The following is a 14,258-nucleotide window of genomic DNA, read 5'->3' as shown; positions in this document are numbered from 1 at the left end:
AAAATTTGCTTTCTGATAAACAATTTCATTAAATTTAATCGTAGAGCTATTGTGGTCAAAGCTCGGTCAAAATCTACTGTGGATTTAACCGTTGCACGTTTCTATTTATTCAAAGTATAATTGCTACAATATCTCGAAGTATCTATCGGTAGAAATGCCGTGAAAATGTTAGTGTGATGTAAATAATATAACTATTCATTCCATGGAACATAATGTAACTATGTTCTAATTATCATATGAATTATATAAGTATATTATATACACTACATGTACATACACGTATTTTATGTACAGTTTATTATTATAAAAAAATAACACGTAATTTAATAAGTTGCACGTATATACATATAAATTAAAATCAAAATTCAATGACTACGAACAATAATTAAGAACGATATTTTGCCAAGTCTAAAAGTCAGGAGTAAAAAATACTGCTAGAAAACTTTTACGCCTATTGTAAAAAATATAACATCTTAATAGGTGAAAAAAATTTAATCTAGAAAATGTTATCTACTTATGCTTATTCAAACAAGCAAAAGTGTATACGTTCCTCGTATCAAATTTAAAACGAATCTATTCGCATCTTTTCATTTTGTTATTTGCGAGGGAAATAGTCCTCAATAGCCAATCGTAAATCTTCGAAAGGGACTTTTCCTCCCATTTGAATTTGAACGCTCACTTAATGACTGAATTCGGTTTGATGACATTTCACTCAATTTGTGTCTTATTGAATCAGCGCATTTCTGATACGTTTGAGTTATAAAAGATCTTGTTATAAAATGAATGGAGCTGGCTATGCGAACAGAAATATTAATTCATTCTATTCCATCTTTTGATTTTCACATCATAAAAGCCTCGTCGCTTTCGATGTTTTATTAAGTACTTTGAGTAAAATTAAATTAAGGTTTATTAGTTTACTGCTAATTAGTAGAAACAAGGACCAGTAATCTTATTTCTAAACACCTACCGCATGTCATGAATGTTCGTGTGAGTTCATGTTCGAGTTCGACTTTTTTAGTCATAAGTTTGTATTTATATTAAAAATAAATGTTCGTTTGTTAAAACGATGAATTCAGAAGTCTAGTTAAAAGTAGCTTTCCTTGGCCACACGTAGTAATTTCCAGAGACTAAAGCAAATCGCAAAGCGTATCGGAATTTCATTAATATTAAAATTAAAGGAGTACATTTATTGCAAAGTTCTATACCTAGTTGATAGTATTACATTATATATGTGATCTAAACTTCAAAGAATATAACATAATATACCACCAAAACGTAAGAATCAAAGATCGTTAACCGATTCTTTTATTTTTTTAATTCATCATGAAATTCAATTTAAATTGCAATGACATGTTTTCTTATAATTTAATCTATTTTGCTATTTTCTTTCAGATAAAAAAGCAAATAGATTCAAAGAGGTTTATTCACGTTATTTCAAATTGCGCTCGTTTATTATTGTGCTCCATTAAAATTCGTATCAAAGAAATGTAGTTTTATGCAGTAATTCAAAGATTTTAATCTTGTTTTAATCCCCATGGAAGGCCTTAACGTAGGTTGAGAAGCCGAATGTACGTAATGTACTAACATTACGTACATTCGGCGCGAGTTAATAGTGGATTCTGAATTATCCGGTAAAATTGAAGTTTTTCGATTAAATTAACTTTATAATAAATATCCGCATAGAATATCTGCTTAACATTAATTGACAAACGTATGGGCACAGTTTTCTCCTAAACGTTTTGTAACGTGAATAAACTTATTTTAGGAAATCTTTATACAAACATAAAATATGACGATGAAGAAAATAAGACCAAGAACAAAATTTGTGTCAGGCCCTTCATTAGTTAAGTGTGTGTGTGTGTGAATGTGAAAACAATATCATATTGTGTTAAAGGACTAAATCATCATCATCAGCCCATATATGTTCCCACTGCTGGGACACAGGCCTCCTATGAGGGTTCAGGCCATAATCCACCACGCTGGCCAAGTGCGGGTTGGCAGATTTCACAGGTCGTCGAACTTTTAATTCTTGGACATGCCGGTTTCCTCACGATGTTTTCCTTCACCGTTTAAAACGTTATCCACATGCGCAGATAAATTGAAAAATCAGTTTATTTCCTGCACGCTCGCCCGGTCTCGAACCCCGACTTATCGAATTTGAAGTCCGAAGTTCTCACCACTGAGCCACCACTGCTTTTAAATAGGAACTGCTTTTAAAGGACTAAATAGGAGAGTTTTTTTTAAGGTTAGGCGGCGGCTAGTATTTTCATTACAAGTTTTCATACCATGATTGAGGCATGGAGTAGAAGCTACTTGCTGATCGACTAGCTTTACTCGTAACTACGTAACTCGTTTGTACTCCGCCGAATCGAAACCACAGATCACTTAACAGTTATATAGATGCCTTATTGTTTTGTATTCAAGATCAAAATGTAGACCTCACATTTGAAAATGCTTAATAACCACACCGAAATTAGTTCCTAAATTTCTGTTTCGTACATTATTTTCGAATAAACTGTTTAACATTCACTGTTCCATTCATAATATAAGACAATTCAATTTAAAGTCCTTTTGTATTCATGAAAAGAATATTATTTTACGCACACGGAAATTTATGAACACATTTAGAAGAACTCTATATTAAAGGAATAATTCATGAAAGTGGTACTGCATTGGACAGAAATATGGAGAACGTATAACAATGACACAATTTCAAAGGTACCTTACTATGTATTTTAAAACAAACTGATATAAAACGTGATTTAATGAAATAATTCATCATCATCAACCCATGCACGTTCCCACTGCTGGGACACAGGCCTCCTATGAGGGTTCAGGCCATAATCCACCACGCTGGCCAAGTGCGGGTTGGTAGATGTCACATGTCGTCGAACTTCGACATGCCGGTTTCCTCACGATGTTTTTTCCTTCACCGTTTTAAGCAGTGGTGATGTTGTCCACATGTGCAGATAAATTGAAAAATCAATTTATTACCTGCACGCTCGCCCGGTCTCGAACCCCGACTTATCGATTTTTGAAGTCCGAGGTTCTCACCACTATGCCACCACTGCTTTTTTTTTAATGAAATAATTAGAATGGGATTATGTGACAAGTGAAATAAAAGGACAATCAAAGCCGTTTAATGTTACGTTATCTGGGTTTATTTCATAGTGAAATTTTATTAGATAAAGTATTATTAAATAAAAAGCTTCGTTTGCATTTTCTTATAATAGTAATTTGGTTTTCAAATATTCAATAAACATCGCGCAAAACATAAAGCCTTATCATGTAGTTTCTGGAATTATTTCCATTTGAGAGCGTTATGTAATCAAAATAAACGAGAAAAGTAGCTATCGACTTAATCCGAAACATTGCTAAATTATTCAAAAAAAAAAAGAAAAATGGAGCTATGGAGATTTTGTTTGTGTTTTTAAAACCTGTTGCCGTTTTGTATATAATAAAACGTTTCAACGACTTTCATTTTTTTCTGGTAGAGGCACTACCTTTGCGAATGTTCATGGGCGGTGGTGATCGCTTACCATCAGGTGAACCACCAGCTAAGTTGCCCGCCATGACATAAAAAAAAATCGATCAGTGAAACAGATATATATCTTCTGTACTACCAGTAGGGGACATGGGACTTAAAATATGTTTACTACGCGTTTAGTAAAAAAACAACATTGCTATACAAACTAACAATATAAATTTGAAGAGTTTATTGTACGTGCCAATCTCAGAAACTACTGTACCGATTCGAATATTTTCACTGGATATGTACATGATCCGGACGTCTGTAGGTTATACATGAGCTATAGGCCAGTTTTTGATATATAAATCACTACGTGCGAACTTATATAGTATGTTACATTAATTATGATGTAAAACCATTTAAAACGATTACAGTAAAATGGTGAACCACGTTTCTTAAAAGCACTTACGTATCGCACAGATTTTCCGAGTAGATTGTATGCTGCCGCATTCAGCTTTGAGGTTAAGTTCTTAATGGTATTCAAAGAAAATGTTTTGCGATGTTCAAATAAAAACAGGAACCCGCATTGAATACAGGAGAATTTATCAGATTCTTTGGATATTTCCTTCATCTGTTGATTTCAACAAGTAATTCTTACATAAGGTAAATCACACTTACACTAATGTTATAAATGTGAAAGTTTGTTTGTTTGGATGTTTGTCCGTCAATCATGCTGAAACTATGGAGCGGATTTTGATGAAATTTGGTATACAGAGAGGGTATGAGTTGACTTGGGCGATAGAATACTTTATGTGCCGATTACCTAAATGCTCTTTTGGGATAAAACAGGAATCTTTTTATCCGGGCCAAGCCGAGACTAGCGTCTAGTATTAAATAATTATTATATGGGCAGAAGCAAAACATCGAATTTATATACCTTATTCCATAGACGATATGTTTTTTTATTATTATAGGGTACTTTCATGGAATTTGCGAAAACGTGAAGAGAATTTAAAAAAATAATTATCTTGATATCCAGGCGAAGCCGGGGCGAACGTCTAGTACTTAATAATGGCATCCAAGCAAAGAAGGCAAGCATAAGTCTAAATACAAATGTTTGTTATGTACATTTCATAATTCGCGGCTAAATATGTTATATTTCAAAAGTATTTGCAAATTCTATGTAATAATATTTAACGATCTAGTCTTGGGAAAAGTCCGAATAGTTTTATTATTATTAATGATGCTTCGGATTTGTTGCTTAAAATTAAAATTCAACGATCGTTATAAGTAAATATAGTAAGATAAAATGGTTATCACCGATCTATTTTCCTTTAAAAACTGGATATAGGTAAGTTTATTACATCAAATTGCTTTATAAAAACTGGTTCTCGTCGGAATGAAATATATTTTTTTCTATTAATTCAATCGTGGCATTAACAAGGCAGGTCTGTGTCCTCTGACCTTTAGGAATAAACGTCTGGAAACCAAATTTATTTAATTATAATCCATAGGAATGGAATAAAAAAAAGCATTAGAAATGAAAATTTTAAAGACCTTATTTGCGTTGAAAATTATGGAATCTTAACAAATTTAAATCGTTGGTTATGTTTTTCTAAACAAAATAACTTTCTTATGCACTAAAAGATAAAAAAACACTACATACATGTACATGTTTAGACAGAAGAGCAAAATAGGTCCTATCGCTAAGGCAGCTATCTCTTCCAGACTACCAGAACCAAATGTGTCAAGGAGAAGCACCAATAATATATTTTTTATTTATTTTAGTTTATTTTTAATATTTTTTTATTTTATCTATTTATAATATAGAGTGGTGAAAGGATAGAGGCGCGATTGTAAAGTATAAATACAAAAAAAAAGTTAACTGACTTTTTTTAATGATATTCCTTTTTTTATATATTTTAAACTCGAAAGTCGTGAATACTTTATTTTTTAATTCTCTTTTAATATATGTACGTGCTATGACATGACAATATTTATCCTTGTGATGTCAGCGAGTTACAATATTAGTAAAACACATACTAAACTCATCGTACACTAAAAAAATATTGACATAACATGTTTGGACCTTTGTTATTTGCATAGAATACTTTGTTGGTTCAATTTTTATATTATTTCTCCAAAACAAGCACATCACAAATTCTGTCTTAATTACTTTATATATAGAATTCGAAATAAAACCGCGGTTGCAACAAACGTTTTTTATTTCAAATTAATGACGAAAACGTGTTTCGTATTGGACGCGAAATGTCACGTAAAGCTGTGTTCACGTGCGGGTGCTTTGTCGTAGAATGGCTTTAAAATTGAACTTCAATGTTTGAAATTATTTTCAAATGATTTTTGTCCTATACGTTTGAACAGTGGAAAATTAATACAACGCAAATACAAACGGAATCGTTTTATTTTGTACCGTAAAATTACAAAAGGTATTTTATCATATTGCATTGACAAAAATATCGGGTATAGTAAAAGTAACACAAATACATAGTTAGTTATTTCATCTCGTTCTTACGTTAAATATCAAATCAAATCAAATCAAAATACTTTATTGTGCACCAAGTCATAGAGAAATAAATAGGCGATCTTATCGCTAAAGAAGCGATGTCTTCTAAACAACCAGGTGGAAAAGGAGACGCTATTCATTTTGAGTAAGAAAAAAATAAATATGTGCGACATTTCATTAGATATAGACGTTTTGCAGAACAAAAATTAATTATTCATGAAATAAAGGTGTGTTTGCATCTTGGTGATCTTGTTGCATTTTTCGGTATATTAAATAGCACCGGAGACAAAAGAATATAACGCTTTAAGATTTCGAGTTATATAAATAAATATATATTTTTTGGTTTTTTTCTCCATTCCCCTTCTCATGTGTGGTCACTTAAATTTTCTAAAAAAAAAATATTAGCAGCGGTTAATCAGATCTATAATTGTACCAGATTTCAGGTTGTTATATTTTATAGTTTTTGAGATAAAAGGATAGCAAACATCCAAACGGAAGAACGAACGGACGGAACAATAAGGGTTCCGTAATTTACTAAGGAACCCTAAAAATAATTTGTTGTATGTAAACGCCTTTATCACTTACAAAAGTCACGATCCCTTACATTTTTTTATAAATAGCATTCCAATCAAAATAAATAAAACCTCACATAACGCATAATTATTATTAACATCCATATCTTAGAGACAAATTGTCAGCGTGTAGCCGTTAAAGTTGTAAAACGACAAAAAAATGACCTCACACATACATGGATACGCCTAGTACGTTAAAAAAAATTTATATAAAAGATTCATAATTCGACTCTTCGAATTATAGTCTCAGTGAATTTTGAGAAGACAATATGGTAAGCTCTAAACCAGTCCTCTTATATCTCATATCTTTAAACGAGCAATTCTTGTATATATATATATATATATATAATTGGAATCTCGGAATCGGCTCCAACGATTTTCGTGAAATTTAGTATATAGGGGGTTTCGGGGGCGATAAATCGATCTAGCTAGGAATCTTTTTTGGAAAATGTCATATTCGTGTTTTATCGACTTATACTTACTTTTTTAACAAATAGGAGGCGTTTGAGTAGTCCCAATTTATAATGACTCTTCCTGACATCTATTGGCGAATAATAATACTTAAATGTAATTTCCGAAAAACACAATTTATAAAAAAAACAAAAAAAAAAAATACCGAGCAAGGCTCGGTCATCCAGGTACTTTACATTTTAATATAGGAAAGTGAATTTCCATTTCTTAATTATTTTTTTTAAAGTTTTGTTCTATCGCAACCGTAACTAATTATATATCATCTTTTATAAATGCATTTGTATTTATATTTTTATTATAGGCAGAACTGGGAATATTGTTTACATTTTCACAAAATGTGATAGAATCTTTTGCTTTGTTCCACATATATCCTTGTGAATTATGCTCTTATACACATTTCTTTTATATAATAGTGGGCATCTGAGCTGTTGGTTCGCCTGATAATATTCGTTTTTATATATGATAAGCTCTGTGTTGACAAACATAAAGAAAATTATGTATTGCTTGCAATATGAACGATCGCTCAAGCGTTCATTGTGGTTCAGTCGAGAATGCCGAGTCTAGTGAAGAGAGTTTTAAAGAAAAATGGCGACATACGATATAACCGAATCAGCAGCTATTTCTGTTCTACCTCTTCTATTATCTGCTCTGTGGATCGGACAAACTAGTATCAATATTAATATTTCATCTTTGTTGTGTAATTTCGAAAAAATTGGTTCCTTAGCTAACGTAACACAGGGATATATAAACATATTATTATGTAAGTGGTCAATTGTCAAACGGTTTTGATTAGTCTCTGACATAATAGTTGCTTTTATATATATCGTTGCCTTATAATGCTATAATCCTCATTGAGAATAGGCATATTATATCTAATAGTATCTACTATCAATAAAAATATCTAGTATGACATAAACAGATAATAATTTGTTATAGTATTCTGATAAGAGAGCATCTTTTCAATTTTTCAAAAATCTTTCAGAAATTATTCATCCTTGCCGCTTTGGTCGCGTGCGCCAGCGCCGCCAGTGTCCCTAACACAGTGTCAGTTGTCCGCAGCATCAGCCAAAGCGAACCTGATGGTACATTCCAATACTCATATGAGCTTGACAATGGAATCACCAGCAACGCCGAAGGAAAACTGAAAGTTTTGGGCCAGGTACGTAACATAGGTTATACGGTACATTAAGAGTTAAAATTGATTAGCGCTTAGATGTGAAAAGCACTCAATAGCATAATTTATGTACGTAACTCCGTTCATTCTACTGCAATGAAGTCTAATACAATCTTGCAATTAATAGAATAAATTGAAATCATAAGACTTCATCGATAAAAAGTTTCATTTGGTTCGATTTTAAATTTTCTGAAGACTAATAAAATGTTGAATATTTTACAGGACGAGGTAGCTCTTGAGGTTGCAGGATCCAACTCATACATCTCACCAGAAGGCGAAAAGATTGAGACTACATACATCGCCGACGAAAATGGATATCATCCACAGGTAACGCCAACAGCATGCAATTAATGTAACAGACGTAATGCACATAAATTCCTTAACCGCACAAAGTTTCTATTATTCTTGTTTTATGAATATTATTAATGCATAAGTATATGTTTGATCGTCCTTCCATTTTTTTGGAGTTAGGATGCTGAGAATGACATAGACTCCTTTTTTACTGTGGTTAACATAACATTTTCTGGAGATTTCCTTTAATCATGTGGGTGTAGTTGCGTGCGGAAAGCTAGAACATCAATAAACTTCTGAATTTCCTTATTCAAGCACGAGAAAATGACTAACGCGACAATATTCACTATATGTCGATTATCATTACGATTATTTTCACTCAAGTAGGCATTGTATTTAATAATAACGTCTTAAATACATATGTATAGATCATGTTTCTTCTAAACTTAATTACTATGAAATTAAAGATCATTTTTCTTCACAGGGCTCGCATTTACCCGTAGCCCCAGAACCTCTCCCAATCCCAGACTACATCGTTCGCGCCATCGAATACATCAAGGCGCACCCAGCTCCAGTCGAGAAGAAACTCTAAGCTAACACCAACTGACTTATACGCCTAACAACCAGGAAGCCGATAAAACAATTTCTTACTATAAGAATGCTATTGTCATCTTTGTATGCTGTTATGTTACTGTTAAATGTTTTTACTGTGGCCGCGGATTTTAGGTTATTTTATATCAATTGTTTACACTGAGCGAGACACGGACATTCTTAGAACTATATTAATGTTGTACGCAACAACGTTTTGTAAGCTTTAAAAGTAAGCGTTAATATGAGCTCTAAGATGTTATTTTTAATTCTTGTAGTTTGAAACGTTTTTCAATAAAATATTAGAAATTTATTAGCTGTTGTTTTTAATTTTTTATTCCAATGAGTTTGCAATTTACCTATCTATAATAATACTAGCTGCGCCCCGCGGTTTCACCCGCGTAAGTCCGTATCCCGTAGGAATATGGGGATAAAAAGTTGCCTATGTGTTTGCTCATTGCAACCGGTTCAGTAGTTTTTGCGTGAAAGAGCAACAAACATACACACACATCCTTACAAACTTTCGCAATTACAATATTAGTAGGATAGTAGGATTATAAAGCTAAAGAGTTTGTTTGTTTGTTTGAAGGCACTAATGTCAGAAACACGTGGTCCGATTTGAAAAATTCTTTAAGTGTTATATAGCCCATTTATTGAGGAAGGCTATAGGCTATATAAGTACCACGGGCGAAGCCGGGGCGGAACGCTACTACGTTATATGAGAGAAAGAGTCGAACAAATAAAACGATGATATTCATTATCGCAAACCGATAAACTCAAAACTTTTACGATAATTTTCACTGATCCCTGCGTAATTCAATGTTATGATTACGAAAAAAGATCCATCACCCACCAGTTTTTTTTAAGGTTTTTGGATTATTATTGTTTGTCACTTGACAGAGAAAAAATTATCTATGCAAGAAATTTTATAGCGAAAAGAAAAGGAAGTATTAATAAGTATTATATTTGAAGCATATGATATTATAACAATATAAGAAATTCAATATAATTGTAAACGAAAATATATCCAATTTTACAATGATTTGTAAAATCCTGCTTTCTATAAACAGTATAATCGCGAGAGTTTGTAATAATGCATGGATGTAATTTTTACACGTCTGCGGCCAATCAGATCTATACATGTAAATAGTTTATGTAAAAAATGTTTCTTCTCACACAAGTTACAACATTACACACACATTCACAACATTTGGTAACTTATCAAACTCATTTTGGATCAAACACATTCACATTTAAACCCCACATTGACTTTTTATTTACTAGAATTCTCAAACTGATATAAGTATATATGTATTACCTGTTACCAGTTTCCAAACTATAAAAATGAATACTCAACACCCTGGGATAGAGCTGAGTTCATAATTTTTAATCATCATCAATTTTGGTCAATCGATGTTTATTTTATCTTCTCTTAAGGTGCATGCAAGGTTATCCAAACTACGAACTTTACATGCGTTGGGATATTGTGTCAGGCTGACCTTTATCATATCTATTTCTATTATAGATTTTAATGTTTTCTTTGTGGACATTTACTACACTAATATTATAAAGAGGAAACTTTTGTAGTTTTGAATGTATATAACGTTTACACGGAAATCGACTGGACAGAGTTTACTGAGTGACATGACTATATGTATATGGTCCATCAAGTCCATAGGTTATTTTTTTTATGATCTAGCGGGCAACTGATCTGGCGGTTCGCCTGATGGTAAGCGATCACCACCGTCCACGATCATTCGCAGAGGTAGTGCCCCTGCAAATTTTTATTTTGATAAGCCATAAACCTGAAACATATATGCGCTCTCATGGTATACCAATCAATTTCATATATATCCTAACGTATCCTTATATATCCTAATACACTTAAATATCATTTTTTATTAATGTTTATGATTTTCATTGTTTAGCTAATAAGGTGACAGTAATACAAGTAATCTATCTGTACTTCGGCCACTAATCCCTCACAAATGCTCAAAATCAATTGTTATGAGAAACAATAAATAAATGTTGAAGTATTAATCATTATTAATTCAATTTTACCCTTTGTTGAAGTAACTAATAAATATTATACTGTGAGATTTGGAATGCTCGCATACGATAGATCGACGAAAAGGACGAATATACATAAGCCAAAAGATGCAGCTTGGTAAAACTTAGAGGAGGAAATCCATCAAATCCAAGTAAGCATTACCTATTTTTGTTTTTTAATTAATCGATATCGTATTGCGAAATTTGAATTCAACAACACAGTACAAACAACTCTAGCACTTGTAGCAGACAAAGAAATTTCAAATTTAGCATGCAATTAGTGTTTAGTATACAAATCAAGGAAAACCAACTGCATAAAAAACTTTGTAATCTCATTAAAAATGTACGGAATGACAAATTTACCATTGCAGTGAATTAATTAGTGTAGGTATATAGGTGTAGGTGAGTTTCAAATATGCTTAAAAATCTTACGTAATTTCTATTGCTATATTAGTTTCAAGACTGCTCACTCATTGGTTTACTGATATTATTTCTTTACACTTTGGACGTTTTGAGGAAAAAATTATTTATATTTGTACGTTGTATTTTAAGTAAATGATATTCCTTTATAATTTAAAATTATTAATTTCGATTACTAATACTATTAAACCTATTAATCTCGATTACTTGCTCTGTTACTTTGAATTGATCATTGGAAGGTAAATTATATATTAGCTTTTGGCCGCGGTTTTGCATGCGTTAAATTCTGAGTAGTTTGATAGGTATTATTATACATATGAACCTTCCCCTTGAATCAATCTATATATTAAAAACCCCATCAAAATCCACTGCGTAATTGCAAAGTTCTAAGCACACATACTTACAAATGTGGCAAGCGACTTTGCTTTATGCTATGTAGCGATAGTGATGCAAAGGATATGATAGTTATTTAGTTTATATTTAAATATCTAAATCGGATTTTTAACAATCTGATGTTCAAGCGGTTACCTGGCAAACATGTGACAAATCTATAAGGGTTCCCCTAAAGTTTACTAAGAAACTCTAAAAATAATTTGGTGTATGAACGCGGCCTTATCACTTACAATAGTTACGATCGTTTACCTTTTTATTTTATTAATATAATTATCATCGTCTATTTCTAAAAGTCAGGTTGTCAGCGTGTAGCCGTTTAAGTTGTAAAACGACAAAAACTTGACCTTTCCTATACATGGATGCACTCATTAATAGGTTAAAATTTTGAATATATAAGATTCATAATTCGACTCCTCGAATTATAGACTCGGTGAACCTTGAGAAGACAATATGGTAAGCTCTATATCAGTCCTCTAATATTTAGATGTGAATATATTATGTGCATTAGCATACGAAAAACTGAGACTGTTGTTTGCTTTTGAGAAAATGCAATAACACCTATTATATCGTGCTATTTACTATCGTAAAATATGCTCGAACAAACAAAGTTGGATCGGGACACAGATCAGCTAAAAGAAGTTAGAAGAGCCGTGTCTAAAGAGTAATAAAAATAATACGGGTAGCCATGTCAGCGTGCTATATATACTTGAAAAAGCTCATCACTGAACGTTCTAATATATGTCAATATATTAAATGGACAAAAACGACTCAACGACAAACAGATTGATAATAAATAATACATAAATTGCTTACAATACGAGCGATAGCACATTCTGGTGCGTTATTGTTTTAAGTCGTGAATGCCGAGTCTAGCAGAGTTACATATTGAAGAAAAGTGGTGGTATGTGTTCTGATACAAATAGTCGACTGTTTCCTTTTCAACCTCTTTTCTTCTGTTTTGTGGATCGGACAAATTATTGTATTAATGTATTTTAATATTTCATCCTTGTTGTTATATATCGCAATAGCTTCCTAAGCCATAACACAGGCGTATGCAAACAGAATATTTAAGTAAGTGGTCAAATGTCAAATGGTTTTGTTAGTCTCTGACACAACGTTTGTTTTTATATATTTCGTTGTATTATCTATCTATCTATCTATCTATCTATCTATCTATCTATCTATTCTATCTATCTATCTATCTATCTATCTATCTATCTATCTATCTATCTATCTATATATATAAAATTCTCGTGTCACAATGTTAGTCTCTATACTCCTCCGAAACGGCTTGACCGATTCCTCTGAAATTTGGTAAGCATATTGGGTAGGTCTGAGAATCGGCTAACATCTATTTTTCATACCACTAAACGATAAGAGTAAGGCAGAACAGCGTTTGCCGGGTGCAGCTAGTAATGATATAAATTCCATTGATAATAGCGCATATTATGTCGAACGATACTATATAATCAATTGTAATTATAATTAATATGACATTGACAGGAAATTTATTGTCATAATTGTTGCCTGGCAGAGATTGCTGTCTAGCAATAAGGCCGTCTTTTGTACAAAATATCATTGTGCCATATTATATTTTGTATAAACTTTACTTACTGTTTTGTACAATAAAGTATTATAAATAAAAATAAATAAATAACAATGCTTTAAAAATATTCAATAATGTTTCAGAAATTATTAATCCTTGCCGTTTTGGTCGCGTGCGCCAGCGCATCTAGTGTCTCCCCGGCGCTAATAGCTTCTATTCTCGGCGGCAATATCCAAGGTACACCTGTAAACAGCTACGTCCAAAACGTACCTGAGGGCAGCTTCCAATACTCATATGATACTGACACCGGAATCACCAGCAACGCCCAAGGAAAATTGAAAAATCTTGGCAAGGCACGTATACTATACAAAGATATTTGCATAGGTTATAGTGATAAATTTTGAAAGAGAAGAAAAAGATATGATCACGAGGCGGGATTCAAACCCGCGGTTTTTTGATTTTAGGTTATAGTGCTTGTAAGTAATATCGCTGGAATATGTAATCGATTAGCGCTTAGGTGTGAGACGCATTGAATAATAAATACTTACATAACTCTGCTCTTTATACTGAAATTAATATGCAAACTTGTATATTAATATATCAATAAAATTAAGCAAAAATTGAATTAAACGAAACTGTTACACTGTATTAATAACGCGCATGAAATGGTTCTTAACGGTTCTTAGTAAATGGTAATTAGTCTTAAGCTAAATGGGTGTTAAATTTTCTGTATTTAAATAGAATATTGAAATTTATCTTAC

The 14,258-nt window shown here is 32.2% G+C and overlaps 1 protein-coding gene across 1 annotated transcript; it reads left to right on the top strand.

Annotated features, from left to right (window-relative positions):
* Positions 1-6,804: 6,804 nt before the first annotated feature.
* LOC119830883 (larval cuticle protein LCP-17-like) lies at positions 6,805-9,389 on the top strand. Its single transcript, XM_038354061.1, has 4 exons — positions 6,805-6,837; positions 8,019-8,195; positions 8,433-8,537; positions 8,986-9,389. Exons 1-4 carry the CDS (start codon positions 6,835-6,837, stop codon positions 9,091-9,093), a joined length of 393 nt encoding a protein of 130 aa, XP_038209989.1. The 5' UTR covers positions 6,805-6,834; the 3' UTR covers positions 9,094-9,389.
* Positions 9,390-14,258: the final 4,869 nt, after the last annotated feature.

The sequence above is a fragment of the Zerene cesonia genome, chromosome 12 (assembly GCF_012273895.1).
Source record: "Zerene cesonia ecotype Mississippi chromosome 12, Zerene_cesonia_1.1, whole genome shotgun sequence".
In the NCBI taxonomy this organism is placed as follows: domain Eukaryota; kingdom Metazoa; phylum Arthropoda; class Insecta; order Lepidoptera; family Pieridae; genus Zerene; species Zerene cesonia.
The sequence above is the reverse complement of the archived record's forward strand: the minus strand, read 5'-3'. Positions and strand labels throughout refer to the sequence as shown.

What these genes read in the sequence shown, in the direction of transcription:
- LOC119830883 (XM_038354061.1), top strand. An exon ending in AACTGAAAGTTTTGGGCCAG is followed by an intron (nt 8,196 to 8,432) that starts GTACGTAACATA and finishes AATATTTTACAG; the next exon opens with GACGAGGTAGCTCTTGAGGT. An exon ending in AAAATGGATATCATCCACAG is followed by an intron (nt 8,538 to 8,985) that starts GTAACGCCAACA and finishes TTTTCTTCACAG; the next exon opens with GGCTCGCATTTACCCGTAGC.